Source organism: Sminthopsis crassicaudata, chromosome X (genome assembly GCF_048593235.1).
Source record: "Sminthopsis crassicaudata isolate SCR6 chromosome X, ASM4859323v1, whole genome shotgun sequence".
Taxonomy (NCBI): Eukaryota; Metazoa; Chordata; class Mammalia; order Dasyuromorphia; family Dasyuridae; genus Sminthopsis; species Sminthopsis crassicaudata.
The window spans coordinates 57,508,368-57,535,140 of record NC_133623.1 but is presented as its reverse complement, the minus strand read 5'-3'; the positions used below and the strand labels follow the sequence as shown (position 1 = coordinate 57,535,140).

The 26,773-nt window shown below is 59.6% G+C and overlaps 1 protein-coding gene across 2 annotated transcripts; it reads right to left on the bottom strand.

Annotated features, from left to right (window-relative positions):
* Positions 1-1,611: 1,611 nt before the first annotated feature.
* LTBP4 (latent transforming growth factor beta binding protein 4) lies at positions 1,612-26,568 on the bottom strand. 2 transcript variants are annotated; one of them, XM_074277538.1, is made up of 34 exons: positions 26,390-26,568; positions 25,116-25,180; positions 24,722-24,893; positions 23,003-23,121; positions 22,678-22,752; positions 18,652-18,849; positions 17,757-18,037; positions 17,578-17,680; positions 17,259-17,333; positions 17,021-17,143; positions 16,524-16,688; positions 15,854-16,018; positions 15,551-15,679; positions 15,236-15,370; positions 15,000-15,125; positions 14,674-14,793; positions 14,119-14,358; positions 12,959-13,078; positions 12,749-12,868; positions 12,130-12,261; positions 11,916-12,041; positions 11,553-11,675; positions 11,333-11,464; positions 10,903-11,034; positions 8,642-8,767; positions 8,402-8,548; positions 7,415-7,681; positions 6,840-6,911; positions 6,400-6,528; positions 5,973-6,119; positions 5,497-5,649; positions 3,232-3,645; positions 2,502-2,654; positions 1,612-2,191 (listed from the first exon to the last, which is right to left on the bottom strand). In XM_074277538.1, exons 1-34 carry the CDS (start codon positions 26,551-26,553, stop codon positions 2,037-2,039), a joined length of 5,103 nt encoding a protein of 1,700 aa, XP_074133639.1. In that variant the 5' UTR covers positions 26,554-26,568; the 3' UTR covers positions 1,612-2,036. The 2 variants fall into 2 exon arrangements, with proteins under 2 accessions (XP_074133639.1, XP_074133640.1); XM_074277539.1 differs by lacking the exons at positions 22,678-22,752; positions 23,003-23,121; positions 24,722-24,893; positions 25,116-25,180; positions 26,390-26,568 and adding an exon at positions 21,202-21,514.
* Positions 26,569-26,773: the final 205 nt, after the last annotated feature.

Here is a 26,773-nt window from a genome sequence, read left to right as displayed (position 1 = left end):
ATGTATTCTGATGGAAGTGGAAATCTTCAACATAAAGAAGATCCAACTCACTTCCAGTTGATCAATGATGGACAGAGGTAGCTGCACCCAGAGAAGAAACACTGGGAGGGGAATGTAAATTGTTAGCACTAATATCTGTCTGCCCAGGTTACATGTACCTTCGGATTCTAATGTTTATTGTGCAACAAGAAAGTGATATTCGCACACATGTATTGTATCTAGACTATATTGTAACACATGTAAAATGTATGGTATTGCCTGTCGTCGGGGGGAGGGAATAGAGGGAGGGGGGGTAAATTGGAAAAATGAATACAAGGGATAATATTATAAAAAATATATATATATATATAATAAAAAAAAATAAATAAATGTTGAAAATTATCTTTACATATAATTGGAAAAAATAAAATATTATTAAATTGAAAAAAAAAAAAAAATTGTACTGGAGAGTGCACAGCTTCAAAAGGCTGGCTATATTGTTTGAATGTTAAACGTATGTTTGCCTAAAAGACTTTTTACAGAGAACTTATGTGAGGCAGATGCTCACATGGAGATCAGGAGGAGAGCTACAAGGACACTCCCAAGGTCTCTTTGAAGAACTTTGGGATTGATTGTGAGACATGGGAGATACTGGCACCCTATCACCCACCATGGCGTCAATAATGGTGCTGTGCTCTATGAGCAAAGAGTAGAGATGAACAGATTTCACTCCAAAGGTTCACACAGACCTGTACTTGACCTGTGGCAGAGCCTTCTGAGCTCACTTTGGTCTGATCAGCCACTTTCACTTACTTGACCCCCACATAGTGATGTCATGTTGATCTTCAAGTGCAAGAACCAATCAACTTATTTTTTCTAAAAAAACCCTCTACAAATTTCAATCTTCTTCTCTTTCTTCTAAGTACCAGGTTCACATTTTCACCTGGTTTTCTGCTAGTTATCTCAATCATAGCATTGTGTACATGCACACACACACACACACACACACACACACACACACACACACACACACTGTCCTTCATCCCATAAATTTCTGTTCAGGGTATCGCTAATTTTTTCACTCACACAGGTTCACATTGATGAATCATCATCCATTCTTCATCTTGGTTCAGGCCCTCATTTATTTCTTACATGGAACATTACAAAAATCCTTGCCTTCAGCCCCTCCCCTTCCCAATCCATCCTGCATATGGCCTCCAGATATTGGCCAAACCATCCATGGCTCCCTATTCTCTCCAAGATAAACTCCTCCATTTGACATTGTTGGCCCTTCACTTCTGGCTCAACCCTATTTTTCATTACTCTCCCTTCCCATCCCCATAGCATATTCTTTATTCCAGACAAACTATTTTGTTGCCTTAACTAAGGTGATGATGATGATCCCCCAAAAGGTGTTGATTAGGAATAAGTTGAGTAACGACCCATCCTCTGGCAGGGAAATGGTTTCCAAGAGTCACCCAGAGCCATCCAGAAGCGCCCCAAGAAGGTGAAGTGGGTAACAAGGCCATGGGGGGCCCTCTCCTAGCCAAAAGGGTCATGGGGTTTCCAAGCCCAGGGTCACAAATTCTCTTCCTCTGAACTGAACTTGGGCAACAACCATAAGACAACAAGTAGAAAAAGGAAATTTATTGAAAAAAATTGAGGGGGGCTGTCAGGGAAAGGGAGGGGAGGGAATAAGCCAGGACCAGGCCTCTGGGCCTTAGTGTTCCCTTAGGGGGAGTAGGATCGCCATAGGCTCTGGGCCAAGGTGGAGGGCGTGTGTCTGGAGTGGTATCTGTCTGTCCCTTTGCCCATCTCTCCATCCAGTCATGTGTCCCGTGCATCTGAGCAGAATTGTGAGCAAAGCATGTGTGCGGGATGGGACACGCGTGTGCAGAGTGTGGCAGGGGGGGGTGGGTACAGTAGATGGGGCTGGTCTGGGGCCGCATTGGCCAGTCCAGCCCCTGCTGGAAGCAGGTTCTCGGGGGCCGGGCCCAAGGGCCTTCCACGATCCCTTCTCTGGTTCAGCCTGGTCCGTGGTGGGGGGCTGACCCGGCTCAGGCTTGGGGGCGGGCAGGGACACAGCGGTGAGGCTGATGTGACGGTATGTAGCCAGCCCGGCAGAGGCAGCGGAATGAGCCGTCGGAGTTGAGACAACGGCCATTGACGCACAGCGAGTTCCGGTCCTCTGCCTCCTCACACTCATTGATATCTGCGGGGGGACAGACAAGCTGGATGGGGAACCAGACACTCGGGAATCCTCATAAAAGAACGGGGACCCAGGAGTCCAGGCCCTTTTTTCTCTTACAGACCAGGGGTCGGGCCCCCCTCCCTAAGGGATCCAGACTTCGTGGTCCTGGGGGAAGGGCACCCAGACCCCCAGACCCTTTGTTCCCTTTCAGACCAGGAGTCCGGGCACTCCACACTTTGCCTCCTTGAGGATCTCTGGGTTGGGGAGGGACAGCAGCTCTGATGCTCTGCCCATTTTCTCCTGCCCTCCTTTCTCCAAGTCCCAAGCTCACCCACGCAGGCCATGCGGGTCATATCCAGTCGATAGCCATCAAAACAGTCACAGGTGTAGCCCTCGGGGACCCGGATGCAGCGCCCGTTGTTACAGCCGTCCAAAATGCCACACTCTTCAGCCTGCAGCCCCTCGAAGGGCTCATAGCGCCTGGCTGAGGGGGATAAACATCATGGCGCCATAGGTCCTCCCCCACCACCCAGGAGCCAGTGACCCTGTGGGACGTGGACAGGAACGGGCCTGGCTTCGGGCATCAGGCAACCATGTGGGAGGAGTGGGGCGGAATCGCCTGACCAGGGCTTAGCCACTAACGGACAGGCCCCAGCAGAACTTCTGTACAACATGGGCAGGTCCCGCCACGGTGACCTTGAGCGCCCTGGAGCAGGATCAGCCAGCCGGGGCAGACTTCCCCCGCGGGGATGGATCCTGTGGCCAACTGATCTTGGCTGAGGGTCTTGGGGAGGCGGGTGGCAAGGTCAGGCCATCCTTCGCATCACAGCCCTTTTAAATCTGAGCTGCCCCTTTGGCGCAGGCCAATAAAAGGGAGTGGGAAGCAGATGTGGCCAAGACAGCAGAGATTGCAACAGACACCAGATGAGGAGGATGCTGGGGGATGGGTTTCTAGAAGGTGGGGAGGAGCTGGGGGGGGGGGCAGGAGTGGAAGGAGGCCCTTCCTCCAGAGGGAAGCCCAGAGTGGGCCTTCAGCACCCCGAGCCCCTGAGCATGCTCACCAGCATAGGGGGCTCTGGCTTCCTCTTCCTCTTCCTCCTCGGGCTCTGGGAAAGAGCCCCCCGTGTCCCGGGGCCGATAGCGCCAACGGGCAGTGGAATCCAGAGGCGGGCGGCCCTCGGGCTCCCCATAGGCCCCGGCAGCCACCGAGTCAAAGTCAGGCACCTCGAAGGGTGGGGGGCCATAGGGACTACCTGGGCCAGGGAAGGGCAGGGCACCCGGAGGAGGTGGGTAGGGGTCATAGCCCAGCCCAGGGACTGGTGGGGGTGGGGGTGGGTACAGCTCTGGTCCATAGGGGAGACCTCCATAGCCTGGTCCAAAGTCTGGTCCATATTCATAGGGGACGCCAAAGCCTCCCGGGCGGGCTGGCCCATAGGCCGGTGGGCGAAGCACGTTGCAGAGCGCCTCAAAGTCATCTGGAGGAGAAAAAGGAGGCCCAAGAGCCCAGATCAGCCCTCAGCCTCTTCTGTCTGTCAGGAACCTGCAAAGGAGCTGCGAGTCTAGGAGGCTGAGTGCAAGGCCCAGCTGTAACTCCCCCTGACTTTAAAAAAAAAAAGTTTCTTGTCTTTTGTTTTTCTCTATCCCCATCCTTCTTCTCCCCAAAAGCCACTGCATAGAATGAACAATTCTGTCTCTGATTAAATGTAGACATCCCTCCTGGCCTCAGTGTTCACATCTATAAAATGGGAGCATCAGATTAGATGTCTAAGACCTCCTCTTCCTCCTCTGATCTTGTGAACTAGGTGGGATTACAGCAGGCACACGGATTCTGGAATCAGAAGACCCAGTTCAAATCTCGCCTCCAATACGTTATCAGCCATGGGCTCCTTCTTTGGGGGCCAGCTGGTGATTGCAGCGGTCTGGGTGACCAGCTCCCTGGTGAGGTGACCCTCCCTCAGCCAATGCAGACCTGCCGCACTCTTCACCTTAGGCCCACAACCAACTTGACCTTAGGCACTGAGGGCTGGAATGACTTGCCAGGGTCACCTGGCCAGGAGGTACCGGGAATAAAACGGGAGCTCTCCAGTGGCCCTGCCTTGGAGGCTGGCTCCGGCGACTACATCGTGGGCTCTCTCTCTGGGGGCCCTGCGGCGATCACTCCCCCCCTCTGCTCTTGCGTTCATTCACCCGTGAAAATGGGGAGAACCGGGTTCTGTCTCGCAGGTTTGTTGTGGGGGAACTCTAGTAATGCTGACGAAACGGGAACTCTAGCGCGATGCGCAGCCCAGGCGTCCCAGGTCGGAATTCAGGTAATATCATGAATGATAATTAATACAATAATATAATATATAATATTAACATAACTAATGCCATCTTCAGGAATATTAACGATCGACAGCATTAACTAGAGAAATACGTTGTGACATTGTGATATAACAGCGTATTCATAATTAATAATGCTGTTGAGCATGATTGCTAATTATTTATGGGCAGTTAGGTGGTGCAGTAGATAGAATATCAGCTCTGGATTCAGGAAGAAGGATCTTCCTGAGTTCAAATATGGCCTCAGACACTTCCTAGCTGTGTGGTCCTGGGCAAGTCACTTCGTCCTATTTGCCTCAGTTTCCCCATCTGTAAAATGAGCTGGAGAAAGAAATGGCAACCCCTTCCTGGTGTCTCTCCCAAGGATACCCTAAATGGGGTCACAAAGACAGAGCCGCGAACAACCGAACAGCTAAGAATGAATGATTAAATAATAAACATTCAAATAAACATGGTATAATAAATAAACAATAACCTAAAATATCAAAATTGAATATCAATATTATGAACTATATTAATTGTATTAATATGTGTGACATATATCGCATATGTGACATAACACCTATGGTTAATACTAATTATAATATCACCATGTTATAAATATTATAATGCACTGTATAATATGCTATTTTGTTACGTTTACATATATAACACTTTGTTATGATAGTCATTACTAATACTAGTTTAGAATAATATTGACCTAGGTTCAAAACTGGCTCTGCCGCTTAAGACCGACATGACAGTCGTGGACAGTGGCCTCCCTTCTCGGACCCTCACCTGGTACTGAGGGGATCTCTAAGGCTCTCGAGTTCTAGATCTAGGATCTGACTCAGCCTCCTCCTCTGATGCTGGGATTGCCGGAGGAGCCCCGACTGTAATTCCAGGCACGGCCACCAGGGGGGCAGGTGGTACCCACAGCCCCAGCCACCTGGCTTCTCCTGGCCCTGGCTTTGTGGGGGCCGGGGAGGTGCCCCAGCGCCCCGGGGCGGGGGAGGAGGCGGTACCTGAGTCTCGGGCCGGGCACAGGGCACAGTCCATGCTCCAGGCCTCCCCATAAAGGCAGCAGCACTCGGTGTAGGTGGCCTGGCGGTCCAGTCGGGGGCGACTACATACCAGGTCCGGGCCCACCTCCTGCCAGCACACGGCCAGGTTGTCGTCTGGATGGGGGGCAGAGGGAGGGAAGGAAGGATTTGCCCGGCGCTCTGTCTCCTGCCTGATGCCCCCTAAGCCCCTTCAGTTCCCTGGAAAGCTGTCTCCTGCTCCTCCTCTCTTCTCTCCACCTCCCAGGCCCACTCTGGCTCCATGATCCTCTTCTTCCTGGCCCTCTGAATCTCCCAGATTGACCTCACCCCCAAGGCCTGGCTCCCTCGAACCCCGGAGGGCCAGGGGAACCGGAGGACTCCAGGGGGCACAGCCTCCAGTCCCCAGACAGAAAAGCCGGTCCTCCCTCCAGGCCCGGGGAACAGGGGTCTCAGGTTACCCAGACTCTGACTGTCGTTGGTCACACAGCGCCGCCGGGAGCCATCGAGCACCAGCGGAGGGACGCAGGTGCAGTGATAGGAGCCCACGGTGTTCACACACTGGCCGCCCTCACACGCCTCCTCTTCATCCGCACACTCGTCATTGTCTGGGGAGACAAGGGGGATGAGGAGGGGGCCCAAGCGCCTCCTCTCCCTCCCCCCAGCGCACCCCCTGCGCCAGAGCAGAAAGGACTGATGGGAGACTTCCCAACGGGGGGATCCGACCTCTGATTTCCCACTTTACCACCTTCCTTGTTCATGAGAAGGAATGGAAATGGGACTTGGGGGGGGGGCGTTAAACCACTCCCAGAGTCCCCTGCGCCGGCCCACAAGGATTCCTTCTTCAGCTAGGAAGGAGCAGGGGGCGGACCTGGGAGGGGGTGTTACCTATGCACTCCAGCCTCTGTGTGTGGTAGTAGTAGCCGTTGCTGCAATAGCAGGAGTAGCCGGGGGCCGTGTTCACACACACCCCGCTCTTGCACACCTGGTCCCCGAACAGCAGGCACTCATCCACGTCTGTGAGAGAGAGGTCACTCAGCCCCCCCCAACCGCCCAGGGGGAGCATGATCCCAGACCCTGAGGAAGAATCCGGGCAGACACAGCTCGGACAAGGAGGAGCCGCAAGCTGGGATGGGGGGCCCGGGGAGAAGCCCCAAATCAGGGCAGGGGCAGCTCCCACGCTCCATCCCAGAAGTCAGCTCAGGCTTCCTTTTCAGTTTAGGGATGAGCAGTGACCTGCCCCCTTGGAGAGCAAGGAGTGGGGGTGCCGGAGGGGGATAGGCTAGCCCATGGGCCATCAACCCCTTCCACGCTGCCAAAAGGCTCACCTCTCCGGACGCTGGGGTCTCCCGGTGGGGACAGGTAACCCCGGCCATGTGGGCACAGAGACTGGTATTCCGCTGGGCAAAGAGAGTGGTGTGTTAGTGACTTATTGAGGTGGGGCTCGAACCCAGGGCTTATGGGGACTCAGGAGTCCTCTTTGTGTCTCTCTTTCTCTCTATTTCTGTTTTTGTCTCTCTGATTCCTCTCCCTTCTTTCCTCCCTCCTCTCTCTGTCTCTCTCTTGTCTCTCTCCTCTTTCTGTCTCTCTCTCTCTTTCTTTCTCTCTCATCCCTCTCTCTTTTTCATCCTTCTCCCTTCCTGCCTCTTTCTTTTTTCTCTCTCTCTGTCTTTCCTTTCTCTCTCTCTCTCTCTTGCTTTCTTTGTTTTTGCTCTTTCTCCCCCTCTTTTCCTCATCCCTCTCCCTTCCTCCTTGTCTCTCTTTTTCTCTCTCTCCTCACATTCTCTCTTTCCTCCCCATCTCTCCCTACCCCCTCCCCATCTCAAAGTACCTTTCTCCTATCTCCCATCTCCCCACAGGGGACAGAGTCTGGCCTCTTCATCCCCACCCCCAACCCCAGCACCTGTCTCAGGGCCTGGACACTGCTGGATGCGGCAGCCGTTGCCCCAGCCCTCGCCCACAGTACAGCAGCATTCCCGCCAGGTGACGTTCCTTGCCAAGATGTTGTCACAGGCATCGGGGGCCCCGGTGTCATAGTAACACTCCCTTCGTCCGCTGCTAGCCCCAGGGCCAGGGCCCGGCCTGGGTGCCGTGGGCCGCCGAGGAGGAGCTGGTGGAGGTGGTGGACGGGCAGGGAGCCCAGGGCTCGAGGGCAACTGAGGATTCGACCCTGAGAATGGAGAAAATGGGAGGTTCTCATGGAGGCCCCAGAACAAAAATAGTCCCAGTGTCCCTAAAACCACATCCACCAACAAGCGGGAACATTAGTGGATCAGACCTGAGCCTCAGCCGGACCTTTTATAACTAATGGCCTGCTAGCCATAATCAGGAGCGCATCAAAATGTCTGTGGAGCTGGACCAGTCGTATGACTGTTCTGTGATAAGTTAGGCAACCGAGGATTTTTAGGCTGGTGGCCCCGTGCTCCAAACCTCTCATTTTAGAGACAGAAAGGGTCCAAGGGGACAGCGGTCACAGCTAGCTTCCCTTTGTCCTCAAGGCTGAATGCTGAATTTTTATTTTACTTGTTTAAAATTCTAAGCAACATCTAGGCCACTGAGTGGCTAGAATGCTTGGTCTGGAATCAGGAGGACTCATTTTCTGAATTCAAATCTAGCATCAGACACTCATTAGCTGTGTGACCCTGGGCAAGTCACTTCATCCTGTTTGCCCCGGTTTCTTTCCCCATCTGTAAAATGAGCTGGAAAAGGAAATGGCAAACCACTCGTGTCTTTGCCAAGGAAACCCGAAATGGGGACAGAAGGAGCCGGATATGACTGAAAAATGACTGAGCAAGAGGCCTAGGCAACAGCCCAGAAACCTTTGCAATGGTTTAATGGCCCACAGGCCTGCTGCAGCCATCAGTTAAACAGAGAGATCGACGGCACTCACTGGCAGGGGGTCTTGGCGGAACACAGCGTCCAGTCATAGGGTCGAATTCATCAGGGCTGGTGGGGCAAACGCAGAGGAAGGAGCCCTCCACATTCTCACACAGCGCGGCCCCACACACACCTTGGAGGGTCTCACACTCATTCACATCTGCCGAGAGTAGGAAAGGCAAGTCTGTCTCTCTTACGCCCACCAGTGTCCGCATCCCCTATGACCCCCTCCCCCCAGCAGCCCCCATCATACCCACACAGTGGCGCCCATCCCTGGCTCCTTCATAGCCCTGGTCACAGAGACACTGGAAAGAACCTGGCAAATTCTGGCACATGGCATGGGCCCCACAGAAGGTTCGGTTCCGACATTCATCCACATCTGCAATGAAATCAGCAATTTTACATGGATTCCTACCCCCTCCCAGAGTCCTAGTCCCTGGAGAGAAAGGGCTCACCCACATGGCACAGCATCCATGTGGCACCAGCACCCTTGTGGTACTGGGGGCTATAACACAGCCCCATGAAGTACCAGCACCCTCGTGGCAGTGGGTGCTATAGTGCATGGAACACTGGACTTGGGGTAAGGAAGAGCCAGGTCTAGATTCCACGTGTGTCATATATCACTTAATTTCTGTGACTCACTTCAGCTGTGAAATGAGGGGATTTGTCTTAAGAACCTCATTAAGGTCCCTCCAGGCTCTAAACCTACTAAACCCCACAGAATTCTCTAGGACAGGTGAAAATCCAGGACTAAAGTGTGGGATTCATATAAGACCATTGGAAAACCTTACTAGGAAAGGCCCCTGGGAGCCAGAGGATTGGGATTGTGGGCCTACAGTAGGGAGAGGGCTGGAGTAGGTGTAGACCTCTTGGGTTTTTTTTTGTTGTTGTTGTTTGTTTGTTTGTTTTTGGTTTTTTTGCTGAGGCAATTGGGATTAAGTGACTTGCCCAGGGTCACACAGCCAGGAAGTGTTAAGTGTCTGAGGTCAGATTTGAACTCGGGTCCTCCTGAATTCAAGGCTAGTGCTCTATCCACTACACCACTGAGCTGCCCTAGACCTCTTGTTTTTTTTCCTTTTAGCCCAGCACCAAATTATTTGGAACAGCAATAGTTATGACACTGGCTTGGAATAAGGAAATCTCATCTTCATGAATTCAAAGATGGCCTCAGACACTTCCTAGCTGTGTGACCTTGGGCAAGTCACTTCACCCTGTTTGCCTCAGTTTCCTCATCTGTAAAATGAGCCGGAGAAGGAAGTGGCCAACCATTCCAGTATCTCTGCCAAGAAAACTCCAAAAGGGGTCCCAGAGAGTCGGCAAGACCGAAAAATGATTTACTAACATCAAATCATTTGAATAATTACTTTATAGCATAGTTTGAGATCTGGTGCTGACAGACCCCCTTCCTTCTCCCTGTCATTTTTATTCTATTGGCCTGACTTCCCCCTGAACAATCAGTCCGCCTCCAGTTACTTAGGTATATCTATTTCACCAAAGAATACTTTGTAATACATATGTGCATATATGGATGTGTGTATCTCTGTGTGTGTGTGTGTACACACATACACACGCATGCACACATACAGTTCCCAGATGTTCTCGGGGACGCACGCTCATGTATCTCAGAGCCTGTAATAATTTTGAATGGCATTTCTCTCCCTCGTTCTTCCTGCTGGATTTTGTTGGTTTTTGCTGTAAGGGAATGCTGATAGTTTGTGAGGATTTATCTTATCTCCTGCGACTCTGCCAGAGTCCTTGATTATTTCCATTTATTTCCATATCCCCCTCATGTTTCTCTAAGCACAAAAAGCGGCGATTTTGTTTTCTCTGCATATTCTTATTCCGGGGGAGGCAGAGAGAAACAACGTGTGGGGGGCGATGTTGGGGGAGATTCTGAGACCAGAGCTAGTCTGGAACATAAAGGAACTTGGCCTACGGGACTCAGTCAGTCGGTAATTCCCCAGAATTGGGGGAGGGGGGGAAGTTTCATTTATGTCTTTATAACCCCAGCATCCGAGCAGATATACAGTAGGTGCTTAAAAAGTGTTTGATGAATTGAATTGACCTCTGTCATCTGGCACAATTGTCCCACATTACAGATGAGGAAACTGAGAGTGACCAAGCAACCTGCTCAAATTCAGATGATGAGCGGCTGAGCCAGGACTTGAACCCAGCAGAAGAGTCAGGGGGACAAGAGTTCAAATTCGAACTCAGGCACTCTCTAGCGGGGAAGCCGTAGGTTTAACCTTTGCCTATTTCCTCAGCTGGAAGATGGGATAATAATAGTTGCTGGCATACAGCAGGCGCTGTCTAATTGCTTATTTCCTCCCCTGCCCAGCAAGGAACTTTGCCCCGCCATTGCTCCCCGCCCGCCCGGGGAGTCAGCACTACAAGGGGCTTTCTTTCCCTTCACCATCTTACACAGAGGGACACAGTCTCAGGGAGCAAGAGCCCGAAGTCCCCCGGATGTTGGGCCCCCCAGTCTCATTCACTCACGCTACAAGCGGGCATTACCCTGGCAGCCGCCGCTGGCCGTGGGCTGGTAGCCCGCCTCGCACACTGGGACACAGCGGTAGGAGCCCGGGGTGTTCTCACAGCGCTGGGTCCCACACAGCACGGGCCCGTATTCTCGGCACTCGTCCACATCTGGAAGGAAAGAAAAAAGTAGACAAGAGAAGGCACAGGAACGAGCGTCGGCACGCCCCCTCGTGGCCAGCAGGGGGACCGCGGACCACACAAGGGGGTCACTGCCCCTCGGCCCTTCTTGTGAGTCTGCTGTACCTCTCCAAGATCGAACCCGGCCTGAGCCCGGGGGACCCGGGGAGGCGCGACCGCTCCGTCCCAGTTTTCCCCCAGCCCCAGCCCTGGGCGGGGGAGGAGGAGACGGGCTCTCCCGGGCACAAAGGGGTGTTCAAGCTGCCCGCGGCTCGGCGGGCTTTCTCACCATCACAGTTGCCTTCGGGACCTGCGAAGTAGCCCGGGTCACAGTCCCGGACGCAGCGATAGGAGCCTGGGGAGTTCTCGCAGCGCTGAGTCCCGCACAGGGCCGAGCCTCCTTCCCGGCACTCGTCCACATCTGCGGGACACAACACAGCCCCGGCTGGGTCAGTCCCTGGGAGCCGTAAGGACCCAGCCTTGGGGGGAGGGGTCGGCCGGGCAATCACCGAGGCAGGAAGTCAGGTCGGCACTGGCTCGGTATCCCGGAGGGCAGGCGCACTCAAAGGAGCCGTCCGTGTTGGTGCAGAGGCCTCCCTGACACAGGCTCTCGTCTCGGCACTCGTCCACGTCTGGGGACAGCGGGAGAAAGGAAGCGCAAGGATGGGCTGCCCCGCCCCCCTCCCTTAGGCCATCTAAGTTCTCCACCGATCCCTTCGAGCACGGACGCGTCCCAGACCTCGGTCCTGCCCGCCCGCTGGGACCCCTCGCTGGGACCCCTCGCTGTCTAGGATGCCCCACATTCTGAATTCCTCCCGCGGGGCTCCAGGCTGGGTCCCTCCAAGGCTCCCTCCGTTCTAGGGCCCGCCTACCGATGCAGGAGGATCCGCGGGGCCCTGTCTGGTAGCCCGGGGCACACGTGCAAGCGAAGGAGCCGTCAGTGTTGAGACACTCCCCGTGGGGAAAGCAGAAGTCTCCCTCCAGGCACTCGTTCACATCTGGGAAGGGAGCAGGGAGAGGCTAAAGGTGAGGGCCGGGAAGGCCGGGCCTTGCGGGGCCGCCACGCACCCCCGTGCCCCTGCCCACCTGCACAAGGACCGGGTCGCCCGCCCAGTGGGAGCCGGTAGCCAGGCTCACAACTGCAGCGGAAGGAGCCGTCCGTGTTGGTGCAGTGTCCATGGGGTCCGCAGGGGGCGCCCGAGCTGCACTCGTCCACGTCTGAAAACAAGCAACGCCAGGACGTGAGGCTCCCAGCCCGGAGGGGGGCGGGGGAAGACCTAAAGAGCAAACTGAGGGAGTGAAGGAGTCTGGGGTCCGTCGGGGGCTGGGCTTCCGGATCGGGAGAGATGGGCCTCGGGCAGAGGGACGGAGGGCCCGGGATGCAGGGGAGGGATGATGCTCCGGAATCTGCTCGTGGGAGAAACTGGAGGGACGTCTTGGCTCTCTGGGTCAGAGCTCAGAAGGCCTGGCTCCAGATCACAATGGGGAGGGGGCAGGGCAGATGTTCCAGGGCTTTCCCGTGGGCCCCCCAGAACTGAAGGTCTGGGGTGCAGTCACAGGCTGTGGGGGGTGCTGCTCAGGTCCTCCCAGTCAGAGGGATGGGCCGCGGGAGGAGGAGGTGTCTGGGGCCCTAAGTCAGCAGCACGAGTGTCTGGAGCCAGCTGCGTGGGCTGGGAGTGAGAAAAGCCCGGGCCGCCAGTCTCACCGGCGCAGCGACCCTGGAGCAGTCGGTGTCCGGCGGGGCAAGCCCGGCACTGGAAGGACCCCGGGGAGTTGACACATTCCTGCCCTGGGCAAGCCACGTGATTTTCACATTCATCAATATCTGGGGGGGAAGAAGGAGCCAAGGCTGGGCATGAGGCCCGCCCTTGGGACGCCCAAAGCCCGCCCCTTCTTTTAAGCCCCGCCCCCTCACCCTCGCAAGCCTGGCTGGCGGCGTTGAGCCGGAAGCCAGTGGGGCAGGTACACAGGTAGGAGCCGTCCACGTTCTCGCAGCGCCCGTAGCTGCAGGGACTTCGCTGGCACTCATCCACGTCTGCGGGAGATGAAACAGCCTAGAGACCCCCCCTCACAGGCACACAGACCCTGCAGGGTCTTCCTGAGGTTGGCCACCGCCCCCTTCCCTCCCTCGGGATAGAATGACCTCTTAGAGCATCCAGAGAACCCGTCTCATTTTACAGACGGGGAAACTGAGGCTCAGCCAGGCAAAGAATTCTCCCTAGAGTCACACCGAGGGCCAGGAGCTGAACAAGGGGTTAGAGGCCAGGATCCCCAGTAAGACGCCAGCCTCCACTTCAGTAATTTGCCTGAAACATGCTCCATCCCCCACTCCATTGAAGGGGCAATATTGAGTACAATTTGCTCCTCTCCCTCCCCTCCCCCCACCATGTTACAGATAGTAATATTACCGTTACCAGTGTAATGGTAATGAAGAGACTGGGCTTGGAGCCAAGAAATGTGGTTTCCGATCCCAGCCTCCATATTTACTATGTGACCTTACAGGGAAGCCCCTTACAATAATAGCTTGAATAGTTTTGAAAGCTTTACTCTTACCACATCATAAGGCTTTATCTGTTTTACATATAGGGAAACTGAGGCTCAGACATCTGAAGGGACTTGTCCAGTATTACACAGCTAGCAAGTGTCTGAGAACCCTTTCACAGTCTCCTTCTCAGCAGAAGTTCAGAACAGAAATGACTCTTAGAGTTTCCAAGTCCATTATGGTCCCATTTTTTAGATGGAGGAACCAAGGCTGAGAAATGGGAGGGGGCTTATGTGCTTTTCCTAGGCTGGCCCAGTAAAAGGAATGTCAGGAGATGGGCCGGGGAAGAAATGGGACAACGTGGAGCACTGGGTAGAGTGCCGGCTTTGGAGTCAGAACCGGGACCTGGGTTTTGACGCCAGCTCTGTGATTCTGGCAGGTCACGTGATCTAGATAAGACTCAGTTTCCTCATCTGTCAAATGATACCTGCTAAGTTCCCTCCTAGCTCTTAAGTCTATGAGCCCTCCACATAATAGGAGAGAAAGGCGTGGGGGACAGTACCCGTGAGCAGAAGGGGCAGTGAGGATCATACCAACACATGGTGCTCCGGGCCCATGGGAACGGTATCCGGCGGGGCAGGCACAGTGGTAGCTTCCAGCTGTGTTGTCGCAGCGGCCAGGCCCACAGGGAGGGGGGTCCCGGGCACACTCATCTATGTCTTCACACTCGGGGCCTTGGAAGCCAGGGGGACAGGAACAGCGGTAAGAGCCAGGCAGATTTTCGCAGTGGCCCCAGCCACAGGGCCCCGGGCTCTGGGCACATTCGTTGATGTCTGAGAAGGGAGACAGAACTCACTTCAGCACTGATCCACGTGGACGCCTCAGGAAGCCTTTCTGCCCTCCAGGAACCTGTGGGATCCCTCGGCCAGCCTGAGAACTCGACCTGACTTTGACCGCAGAGCCTCCCCAAGATGCTTCAAAGACCACTCTCAGTCCTCTACTTTGTCCCTCAAACCCAATGTCCCCCTGACTCACAACTGTCCATCCTGTGCCATCCTGTGTATCCCCTCGCTCCATTTCCTCTTAGCCCTCGGTGTCCCTCCCCCATTTCCTTTGTCCAGCTGTGGCTGCTTCCTCCCCCGCCTCACCTTGGCAGCCAGCTCCATTGGGCGCAGCCTTGTACCCAGCCGGACAAACGCACAGGTAGCTGCCCGGAGTGTTCTCACAACGCCCATTGGTGCAGGGCTGCTGGACGCATTCATCTATATCTGCAGGCAGAAGGATGGGAGTAGAGCCAGGCAGCAGAAGTGGGCGGGGGCTAACAATTCCAACTTCCATCTCAGGCCCAGCTTTGGCCTTTGGGGGTATCCTACATCTACTGCTCCCCCCTACACCCCAGAGTTGGTCAGAGCAGTTGGAAAGGTCAAAGTGTTTATCCTGTCCGATACTGGAGAAAGAAAGGACAAAAACTCACCCTGACATTCAGTGCCCTGTGGATTGGCATAGAAACCAGGGGCACAGATACAGCGGTAGCTGCCTGCTGAATTCTCACAGCGCCCATGGACACAGGGTCTGGGTATCTGGCGGCACTCATCTACATCTGTCCCGGAGAAGTGGACAGGGAGGGGAGGTAAAGTCAGAGAGGTCAGAAGCGATGGGCCCTCCTCCCTCCAGGGTCCCCCATCCTGCCACGGTAGTCCCCAGGCTCACCGATGCAGTGTGTGCCATGGGTGCTGAGCCAGAAACCCGAGTCACACACACACGTGTAACCACCCTGGCGGGGGATACAGCGCCCCGGACCGCAGATCTGGGGATTCCGCTGACACACGCCTCCTGCCCCTGGGCCTGGTGGACAGGCCAAGAATCAGCATTTTGCCTTAGCTCTGGTTCCCAGTACCCCATTAAATGAGCTTCTCATTCCCTCTCCCCTCAAGGCTTTTTTAGACTCCCAGAATCTCTTCTCCTTCTGTCCCTTCTCCACGTAGAGTTCTCATTCCAGTTCACCCATCATCTGTGGCTCCTTACCTCTTTCAGGAACTTCAGGGATTGGTTGAATGGGGACAGTGGGCAGGGGTTCCTCGGGCCTAGGCTGGGGCTGGGGCCGGGGTCTGGGTCTGGGCTCTGGTCGAGAAGTAGGTGGATAGCTCCAGACAACTGTCCAGGGAAATAGGTGAAGGGTCAGATCAAGATTATAGCACGAGGGGGATAGTGGTGCTAGATGCCATCCATGCCTTCTTCTCATTTCCCAGCATTGCTACCTACAATCCTCCATTTTTGCCTATCACTTACTTGAAGGTGGATGGAGAGGTTCAAAGACTCAGAGCTTACCTGTAGGAGCCCAGACTGGGGGTGCTGAGCTGACAGGTGGAGGCACCCGGGGCTGACTGATGGGTACTCGGGGAGGTTCCGGGCCCAAGGGCCGAGTGTTGTATCTGAGGTCAGAGGCTGAGTAATGATAGCCAGGGCCTGCTGGACATATCTCTCTGAAACCCTCTGTAGGAGAGATGGAAAATGGTAGAGGGAGTAGGTCAGGGAAGGGAAAAGAGACAGAGACAGAGACACAGAGAGAGAGACAGAGAGAGGTGAAGGTCAGTAAGATAAGGAGACAGAAACAGCAGGACTTGTAGAGGTATCGATCTGGGGTATATGAGGGCAGACTGGCAGTTGGGTGTGGGGGCCCCAGGCACAAAGATGCGCAGGAGCATGGGTCCTGGGGAGGTGTTCCTGGGTAAAAAGGCTCCAATACCGTTGTGAGGGTCCAGTCTGTGAGATGGGAAGGGAACTGGGCAGCAGAGCTAGCCAGGACGGAGACTTGGGTGACCTGGGGGCTGGATTGTGACTGTACAGGTTAGGGCATCCCTCAGGATGTGGGCATTGAAGTCAGAATAAAACAGTGGAGGATCTGGAGGATGCTGGAGGCTGAGGTAATAGTCGGTGGAGAGAGGTCAGGACGTAGAATGAGGACAGAGACCAGGTTAAGGGGAATCCCGGAGCCCACCTGAGCCAAAAGGCGGGCACAGCTGGCAGCTATGGCCCCAGGCCTTGCCCACCCGACTACAGCAGCAGATTTGTTTGGTGATATTGCGCAGGATGGGCAGCGAACAGCCTCCAGCCCTGAGTACCCGGAAGCAAGGGCCCTTTGCTTCTGAGATCACATGCTGGGCTAGAGAAGAGCGGGCGGCCAGAGTCCGGGGTCAGAGGGCCAACTTTGGGAAGAGGGAGGCGAGCGGGGAGAGGTGGGATGGGGGGGGGAGGGAGCGGCTGGCGTGAATCGGAGGCAGGGTTTCGGAATGGGGGCGGGGCTCGGAGGCAAGGCTTTGGAGGAGTGGAGGATCTCGGTTCCAGGGGCATCCGAGGGCTGGGCTTGGAGCTGAACTGGGGCGGGTGAGAAGGGCAGGGTGGGCTTCGGGAAAGGAGCGGGGCGGAGCTGAGGGTTGGGGGTTGGGGGGGCGGCTCCCGGAGGGCGGAGCGGAGGAAGCCAAGGTGGGCTCTCACAGATGCAGCTGCTCCGCGAAGAATCGAGCAGGTAGCCATCGGGACACACGCACGTGTAGCCGCCGCGAGTGTTCGCGCACTCCCCGTGCTGGCAGCGCCCTGGCTCGGAACACTCATCCACGTCTAGGAGGGGGGAGGGGGGAATGGGGGCTGGCGGTCTGGTGGAGCCCCAGCGAGCGCCCCCCGTTCCCGGACTCTTTAGCCCCCCCACCCCACCCCCGCTTGAGTACCCCCTCACCAACGCAGGAGCCGTTGATTCTTTCAAAGCCCGTGGGGCACGCTGCGTCCGAGGAGCCCACCCGGCCTACGCTGCCTGCGGAAACGGGAGAGAGCTAGCTGGAGTCCGGCCCGGGGCCGGAGAAAGTCGGGAGGGGGCAGGGCTTGCTGCGACCGGCCCTCCCTCAGCCTGGAGGGGACGAGAAGAACTTTCTGCGGGACACCGCCCGCCCGGAGGGCGAAGGCCCGGCTAGGTGGGAGAGGGGGTGGGCACTGGCGCCTTCCGGCAGGGGGCGGGGGGGGGAGGGGGCCCCGAGGGGCCGGGCCAGTTCCCTTCTTACTTAGGTGCTCGGAGCAGGGCTGGCAGTCGTGAACGCCCCAGGCCACGCCAGCCCCACGACAGCAGACCTCCTGAGTTCGCAGCCCGGGCAGCGGGGAGGCGCACTGCAAAGAACAAAGGGAGGGGCTCGGCGCTGCCGGGCGCCTTCTCGGGCCTCCCCGGGCCCGGCCCGCAGCTCACCTCGCCCTCGCGCAGTTGGCGGAAGCAGTAGCCGAAGCCCGAGGCGTCGGTGTACCCGCCTCCTTCCTCCTCCTCACCCCGGGGGCTGCTCTGGGCCAGCACCGTGTACAAGGCGGCGCGGTCCGAAGGCGCCCCCGAGGCCCGGGCCTGGCTTTGGCCCGTTGCTCTAGAGTCTTCGGGGCCCGGGCTGGGCCCTGGGCCGCTCACGCGCTCCACTTGGTGGATGATGACCGAAGCCTCCTGAGGGTGTTCCACGTGGACGCTCACCAGGGACGCCACGCCTGGGGTGGGGAGGCGTGTCAGAGTAGAGTGAGCCCACGCAGAGCCAAGACGAGGCGGTGACCCAGCCCGGGGCGGGGGGGGGGGTGGGGGTGGAGGTCCCATGGGAAAAACCTAAGGGCCTTCGGGGAGAGCAGCTCTTGGGGACCCACCAGGGAGTATGGACGGACACATTCTGTCCATAAGAAATTTTAAGAAATTTCACAGGTGGGGAAACTGAGGCCAGTGGACTGGGAAGAGGGCTCCCAAATGCATTAATCGGATCTTAAAATACACAAGGGAAAGCTGGGAAGAGAGCAGTAGAGCTAGAAGAGACTTTGGAAATCATGGGGTCCAAGCCCATCACCTTACAGATAAGGAAACTGAGACCAAAGTCCCAACGCACTCTTTTCCCCATGCCATCATGCCTTAGGTGCCTTTTGTGCGGCCCCACAGCAAGGGCAACTCGGGCCCAGAACAGTGGCCAAGACTACACCCGCTGCCGGGAGCTCCAGGGGAGGACGCAGGCCTTCTTCCACCACTGCCCCCCCACCCCCAGAGCCCCGTCACTTCCCGCCGGCTGCCCAGACCCAGAAGGGCGCCTATTGTGTGGGTGTGTTCTCTCCCCTGCCCTCACCATCCTCTTCCTCCCGGTGGTTGGCCAGGGGCAGCGTGTACACCGACTTGGTGACCCCAGGTGGGGGAGGCGGAGGCGCCTCGTGACGCGTGCGAGAGGCAGGCAGCTGGCAGTACTTGCCCGCGAAGTCCGGGGGGCAAAGGCAGCGGTCCTTCTTCACGCACACCCCTCCGTTATGGCACAAGAGTGGACACAAGACTAGGGGAGGATGGAAGGGGCGGGGGCGGGTCACGCGCCCGCCCCTCCCCCGCCTCCCTCTGCCCGAAATCTGTGCCCCCTCCCCAGCCTCTTCTCGGTTCTCCCATCCTTTTGTCCAAAACCCCGGCTTTTTCCTCTCGCCCAGTTCTTTCCTCTGCTCCTCAAGGAGCCAGAGCAGCCCGTCCTCCATCCCTTGGAAGAAGCCGAGCGCCCCTTCCACAGTCCCCACCACCACACACACACTCCAAATGTCCTCTTCCGCCAGCCGCTCCTCCCCCACCCCACTCCGCGGCTGAGCTCTCCCCGCCAGCTGCACCCCGGGAGGGAGAACGCGTGGTCCCCAGATGGGACATCGGGCCCAGCTCCCGCACGCAGGGACATCTGGGCACGGTGCCGCCAGTGGTGAGGACGGGTAAACAAAGGCGGTGGAGGCAAGGAGGGCGGCTCCACATTCCCCTGGCTCAGCATGGGGGCCTTGAGGGGTGCAAACCTATCCCCCCAAAAAACTGGCGCTTCCGCCTCGGCCCCTTCCTTTTCGGAGCCCCATGCCCAGCAGGGCCCAGCTGTGGGCAGCTGTTTGCAGCTCCGGGGACCAGAGGCGGGTCCTGCCCTGAATCCTCCTCTCTCCCCTTTCTCTCCCGCCGGCCTCTTCCCCCACGGGAGCCCCCGAAGCCGCCAGCGGCAACAGCTGGAGACAGCTGTGGGGTGGGGCCGGGCGGGGGCCAGCCAAGCCCGGAGTGGGGGCGGAACGCTGGGGTCCTGGGTCTCCGGGAGTGGAGGAGGCGCTAGGACTGAGTTTGGTTGGGGGGGGGGGGGAGGAGGAAGGGGACAGAATCTCACTGGGAAGAGGGCGAAGGGAAGTGAGGGCTTCTCTGGGCAAGAGGTGGACAGGCAGGGATTTCATTCCCGGGGATCAGAGTTGGTGTTGGTGCCGTAAACTGGGGTCCCAGAGGGGAAGGAAGGGGGAGAGGCGGGCGCGGGGCGGGAGGGGGCCGGTGGAAATTCTTCCCCGTTGTTCTTGGCGCCAGCGAAGACCCGCTCCCACGGGCCAGGCCCACGCCATGGGCGGGGCGCTCCTCGGGGGTAGTGCCAATTCCTCCCGCCCCTTTGGGAGGAGGAGGAGAGGAGGGGCGGGGGGCTGAAGATGCCGGGGTCTCGGTGAGGTCAGGCCCGGCCCTTCCAGCAGCCACCGCGCCTGCCTCCCCAGGCAAGAGGCCAGGGCATTCTGGCACCGTCTCAGGGTTCAGCCCCTGGCACGAGAGCTGGCATCATGGGCCTGAACTCCTGGCTCCCCCGGGGCCCCCCGGGCTGGGTCTGGAAGGCAGGGGCGGGGGAAAGGGGCGGGGGCCGAACGGGAGATGAGCTCACGCCGGCCGGGTCTGGAGCGGGGCCAGGCCTGGCCTGTTCCCGGCGCCCGGGGGGCCCCAGCTCCCTTCCTCGCCGGCTGCCGCAGTCTCGGAGGCTGGGGGCCACCCCCGGGGGCAAGCGAGGGGCTGGGGAGAGGCGCGAAGCGGGGGTAGAGAGCGAGGTTCGGGGCGGGGGACCTAGGCTCCCCGCTCCCCTCGCTCCGCAAGCCGAGGCGCGGCCAGGCGCGGCCACGGCCGCCCAAGGGAATCGAAGCCTGGGGAGGAAGGGTGGCCGAGCAGGGCAGGTGTCCAGGGCCCAGCCCGGCTCAGTCCTGGCCCATCCGCCCTCCTGCCCTCCACCGAGAGGGACAGGTGGACCGGGGAGCTACGCAGGGGAGGATTTCCTCTCAGCGGAAAGTACCCTTCCCGTCCCAGGAACTGTGGTCTTCGCTCCACCCTAACTCCGCCACCCAGGCCTTCTTCGGTCACCCAGCTGGCACCTGAGGGGGCCGGGTCCCAGGCGGGCGAGCCAGGCCAGAGGGCTCTCCTGCCTGCCCCCAGGCGCTTCTCGGAAGGAGCACATCCACACTCCCCCTTCAAGGTCCTCTCTGGGGTGGGCAGTCCCACTTTGGCCCGGGCCTCAGAGCCTGCAAAGGGGAGCTGGGACGTCCTACCTCCCCGGTGTCTCCTGGGGGATGCCGGACCCTCCTCCGGGAAGCACCTTTTGTCCTCCTAAGGCCCCCTGCCTTTTCGGGCCGACCTTAAGTGGAGAGACTTCTCTCCCTTGTGCCCCTTCATTGTGTTGCTCCCAGCCCCCTCTGCGGGCACCCTGCTCCCTTTCCCGTGAGGCTCCCTGCCCCTGGCAAAGGGTGTCTGGCTCCCTCTTCCGCGCCTTTGCTCTGGGGATATCGCGGCTCCCCCGGAGGCCCCCCGCTCCCTCCTCTGAGGGGCTCCCGGCTCCCTCCCTGGCCCCCAGTCCCGGCCCCGTCCTCGGACTGGCACTCACAGACTCGGAAGCCTGACCCCGCGGGCGGTGCCCCGCCAGGGGCGCCGCTCTCCACGCTCGTGGTGTTGGCGCGCACGCAGTGGGGCACGCAGCGGTTCCCGGTGCAGCGCAGGCGGCACACCGCCGGGGTGAAGAGCACTCGGAGCCGCTCGCGCGGCCGGGCGGCCGGGCCGGGCAGCAGCTGCAGCAGCGACAGCACTAGGAGCACTAGGCGCCGGGGCTGCCGGGCGCCCGCCATAGCTGCGCACTGTGCTGCCTCGCCGCCCGCCCGAGGGGCCCAAGCCCAGACAGCAGCGAGCGCTGCGCACTGCGGGGAGGGGAGGGGAGGGACAGGGAGGGGAAGGGAGGAGAACAGAGGGGAGGGGGACGGACCGGGGAGGGGGCGGCCCCACGCGCCCCCGCCCAACCCGGCCCAGCCTGGCCCGGCCCGGCCCGGCCCGGCCCATCCCAGCCCGGCCGGGCCAACCCCCTCCCGGCTCTTTGGCAACCGCGCGGGGGCGCGGGGGGCCGGGCTCCGTGCCAACACCAATGTTTGTACGCGACGCGGGGGAGAGCGCGGGCCGGCTCGCCGCCCCCCTCCCCACTCACACACTCTGCTTTTCCCAACCCGTTCCCTCCCCTTCCTCCTTCCTTCCCGGCCCCCCGCGCTCCCCCCACCCCGCCCCAATTCAGGCCGAGCCTAGCCCGGCCCAGCTGCGACAAGTGGTTGGGAGGGTGGGGAACAGGTGGGGGCGCCAGGGACCCCGAAGCGCTTCCTGGGGCTCACATGCGATCCAAGAGCTGACCTTGGGGCGCACACCTGGAAACTCCCCCCCCCCCGGCCGCTCCCCACAGCTGGAGAGAGGACTAGTACCATTAGAAGGCAAAGTCCCGGCGGGGGCAGACAGTGGGGGGCCATTTGAGGTCGGGGAGACGGAACACTGCTGGACTGAGAAGTCGGGCGTCTAAGGGCCCCTGTGGGGCCCGGGAGGGCTACGGCTGAGGGAGGAGACTGGCCTCGGGAGGCGCAGCTGGACAAGATTCTGGGGCTACGAGGGGCCGAGGGCAGGGCCCTGGGGAATGCTGGACAAGCCGGAGGCCGAGGCCGGGCTCCCAGCTTTCCTGGCCGCGCCGCCGGGTCTCTCCGTCACCCACACCCCCACTTCCTCTTTTCTTCCCCCGGTCCCGCAATCAGCCCAGACCCTTCCCCTGGCGCCGCCGGCGCCGCTTCACAATCCCCTTTGTTGTCTGGCCTGGGGTTCCGCCAGACGCCCCTCGCTGCCCAGCCAGCCGGGCCGGCTCGGGACCCCGCTTTCTTTCCTGTCCGCCTCTCCCCTGGAGAGTTGGAGCCGGACTCCGAGTTCTCTCGCTGGCGACCAGGAAAGGGTTAAATGGGTGGGGGTGGGGTCCGCTCCCTGGGCCGGCCGCCCCGTGGGTCAGCGGCTCTGGACAACGTCTTCCCTGACAAAACTCTCCCTCCCCCGCCCCGCACCTTACCTCCCTCCCCCACACCCGCTGTCACCGAGCCACCTTGGGAGAAGGGCCGGACGCCAGGGTCCCTCAGCTCTCGCCCTGGGGGGAGGGAAAAGAGAGAGTTAAGAAAGGGCGTGAGGAGCTCGGACTCCGGTCCCCACCCACCCCCAGCTCGGGTCCCCTGAGGCTTGGGGTTGCAGCACCCCGCGAGAGGGCACCCCAGCCCCGGGACGCCGGCGCCACCCGCGCTCACGCTCCCCAGGGGTTTCCCCTCGGACAATGCAGGGCGTGGGAACCAGACGGCCTTATCGGGCCCTGGGGAGGAGAAAGGAGGGGCCGAACAGCTTACCGGGGGCCCGGCCAGGAGCTGCGGCCGCTCTCTCCAGCTGGCGGCTCAGCCGCAGAAGGCCCCTGTGGCCGGGCCCGCGGGGTCGGCGGCGCTGCAGCAGTGCCCGGGCCTCCTGCAGCCTGAGGGGGGAGGGAGCCGGTTAGCCCGGGCCGCGGAGGGCGCCCCCTGGCTCCTCCTGGGGCAAAACGAAGAAAAAGCCCCCCCACCTACCCCCCGAACTTCCCCTCCCGCCCAGCCACCCCCATGTGGCTAAGACAGGCGCCCCCTGCAGGCACTGCCCGAAGGAGGAGGGCACCCCGACAGCCTGAGACACAGAGAGGCGGAGTGACCCAGTGACCCGGAGAGAGATGCTATCGATGGAAGAAGCGCATGGCCCGGAGTCCTGGCCGCGGGACAAACGAGACGTTCGGAAAATAAAGAGACCGAGGATGACAGAGGCCGGCGGCCAGAGCAGGGAGAGAGAGCCAGGCTCCAAATATGCCCAAGTCCTCAGCCCGCCCTCAGCCCTTCCCTTGAGAAGGGGAAAGACCCAAAGATGGGGAGAGACTCAGATACGGGGAGCCAGAGATCTGTGGAGACATTAAAAGGGAGACTGGGAACGAGAGACAAAGACAAAGAGACAGAGACAGAGAAAGGCACAGACAGAGAGCCTGGGACGCAGAGACTTGGGGAGGGAAGAGGCCCCAAACTGGAGATTTTCATCTGAGATGACTGAAAGTGTCCCACACAGGGAGAGTGGAGGAGATGGGGGAAACCTGGGGGACACGGGGCAGGACAGGAAGACTGTGTGACTGACAAAAAGAGACAAACTCAGGGACGTGACACAGATGACTTACAGATAGAACCATGGAGAGAGACAGAGCCTGGAAAAGGGGGAAGGGAGTAAGAGGAGATCCCCGACACACAGACAGAACCATGTAGATCTAGGGAGCAAAGACACCCACAGAAAGCTGAGGGCTCACAGAAAGGGGCCCACCCACAGGGAAGAGACATGTGGTGGGAAGGGGGGAGAGAGAGGAGAGGGAGAGGGGGACAGGGGGAAGAGAAGGCGGGCATGGAGCCATAGAGGGAGATTCTGAGTCAGAGTCGTGCAAGAATGATGCTGTGGAGAGGGTTGGAGGGGGGTGGGGGAGAGGAGAGCGAGTCAGAGACAAAAGATGAGCAGGGAAGACAGAGACAGGGATGGGAGCAAGCGGACAGGGACATCTATCAGAGAGACACGTGGAAAGAGACAGCTGGGTGAGAAGGCAGACGTCACCACTTGGGGGAGAGGGAAAAGAAAGAGTACTGATTTCAGGCCTTCCACGGGGAAACAGACAAGACAATGACATTCAGAGCTCCCGGGCCTGGAAAAGATGTTAGAGGTCATTTAGCGTCACCGGCTCATTTTACAGAAGAGGGAACTGAGGCCCGGGGAGTTAAGTACTTGTTAAAATAGAAGGGCTGGGACTCTGCTCCCAGGTCCCCCACTGATCCCGAGCACCATGAGGCTTCTTGAATACAGAATGGAGAAAGGCAAAAGGAGTAGAGACCCCAGATAACACCCCTAATCGGTGAACCCCATCTGTGAGGTCCAGAAAGAGAGAGAGAGCGTCTCCCAAGAGGCAATGGTGGGGCAGCAAAAGTCACCATGAGACAGATTGTCCAACAAGAGTGAAAAACGAAAGGGACGGGCAGGGGCAGGGGCAGCCCCGGGTCAGGAGGGGAGCCCGCACTCACGTCAGCGGCTGCCAGGTGAGGGACGCCTCTCTACGGGTGACAGGCCCGGGGCTGGGGGCGGGGGCCGCTGTGGCGCGGGGAACCCGAGCCGGCCGACAGCCGGGCCGACAGGGGCACAGGGGAGGAACTCCACACGGCTCCCCCGGGGGGCACTGCCGAGGCGAACAGGGAGCTGCAAGGGAGAGACCGGGACAATGTGAACTACAGCCTCCCTCCTCCCGGGCTCCTGGGAGCAGGCTAGGAGCGTCGTCGACCCAGCCTCCGTCCGCCCCGCGCCCAGTGCCAGCCTAGAGACGGCGGCAGGACTCGGGCAGGGTGCCCCTAGCGCTCCGCCCCTGCTCGCGCCACCCCGGCCGCCCCGTCCAACCTCCGGCCCTGGCGGACACTCACTCACCTCTAGGACACGAGCCCGGGCGTGCGGAGCGCCCGGCGCAGCAGCGGCGGCAGGCAGCTGCAGGGCTGGAAGCAGAGGGGCGCCAAAGGGAGGAGGGGCCGGGGTCAGCTGGACATCACCACCTAGCCTCCAGCCTCCAGCAGCTCCCCGCGGCCCCCAGACGCACTCCCTCCTGCCTCCACAAGGTGGCGCCGCCCTCCCGGAGTCCCGGGCTCCGCGCTTGGGGCCAGGTTCCTGGGGCCCCCAAACCCCCAGCGTCCCTCCTCCTCTTCCATCTCCAGCCCTGCGCAGGCGCACCCCCTCCTCCGCACCCCTCCAAGACCGCTCCATTCTCCCCTGGAGGGGGTTGCGAGACCCACGGGCGCTCAGGCCCCTAGGATGGGAAGGGAATGGAAAAGTGGGGCGACGTAGGGGGCAGTGCGCCAGGGCCCTCGGTTGCCTGTCCCGGACCCCTACTGCCTCCAAGGAGAAGAAACGTAGGAGAAAAAATCCCTGGAGAAGCCCCCTCCCCCCGGGCCTGCCAGTTAACCCCTTCCCGGCCCCGCCCCCGCCGCGGCCCTACTGAGCTCGGGTTACTAAGCGGATTCGCAGAGGCGGGAGCCCGAGCCCTGGCCCTTTGTAGCGGAGCGTGAGGGCCGATCTGGCGGGGGACGAGGGGAGAAGGGGGAGGGGGGAGGGCTAAAGGGGGAACAGACACGGCTCTCTCCACCAAAACCCGGGGAGGGGCCTTGGCTTCCACGCCGGACAAACGGAGGGCTGTCCGGGCCCAAGGGTAGAGGGAGACAGGTGAAGACCCTTCCCCCCTTCTCCCTCCCTCCATGGGGCTGGGGGCGCGGAGTACAGTCAGGGGCTGCCGCCACCTAGATCCCGGGGGAGAGGAGAGCTCCCTGTGCACACACTGGGGATTCTGGGTCCTCCCTCTTTTTCGAGGACCACGGGGGAAACCGACTACAGGCGGAGCGGGCGGGTTGGCACTGCCTAGGGATGAGGGGCATTCTCTGTCCAACCTCTGGGGGTTCTGAGTTCCTCCCTAGCCCCTTTCTTCCTTCCTCCCTTTCTACTAGTTTTGGGGGACGCTGATTGCAGGCTGGGGCGGGGGGGTTGGGCTGGTACCACCTGGGACGCAGGGGCGGGGCCTGAGTTTATGGGCCCCCCCCCCCGTCCTGGGCACCCTACCCACCCACTTCAGTCCTTTTGAAATCTTCCCCATCTCCCGGGGGGTGGGTTTGAGAGTGAAAGGAAAGGAAGCGAATCAGGGGAGAGAGCGGACTTACCGGGCCTGGCCCCCTGGGCGGCCCCGGCCTCTATTCCCCTGCGTCCCTGCAACCCCGACGGCCTGCCCTGGGCGCGGCTCGTGGACCAGCAACAGGAGCAGGAGGAGGAGGAGCAGGAGCAGGGGGCGGTGGCGGAGGCGGCAGCTGGGGCCGGGAGGCAGCATCTCGTCCTGCTCCGCGTCCCTGCCCCTGCCCTTGTCCCTGTCCCGTCCAGTCCCTGGCTCTGGCCCCTCTGTCTCCCGCGCCCCGGACTCCCTCCTCTTACCCCGCCCTCCCCTCCCCGCCAGCTCCACCAGACCAACTTTCCCCCTCTGCCCGGGCTCCAACTTTGGACCAATGGAGGTGCGGCGCCGGCCGGGGGAGCCCAGATTTGACCAATAAGAG

Excerpts from the sequence above, each read along its gene's own strand:
- LTBP4 (XM_074277538.1), bottom strand. The coding sequence starts at position 26,553 with ATGCTGCCTCCCGGCCCCAGCTGCCGCCTCCGCCACCGCCCCCTGCTC. Across the intron at positions 23,122-24,721 it reads CTCACCTGGCAGCCGCTGAC|GCTGCAGGAGGCCCGGGCAC; the intron begins GTGAGTGCGGGC and ends CTCCCCCCTCAG. Across the intron at positions 17,334-17,577 it reads GCCCTGCTCCGAGCACCTAA|GCAGCGTAGGCCGGGTGGGC; the intron begins GTAAGAAGGGAA and ends CCGTTTCCGCAG.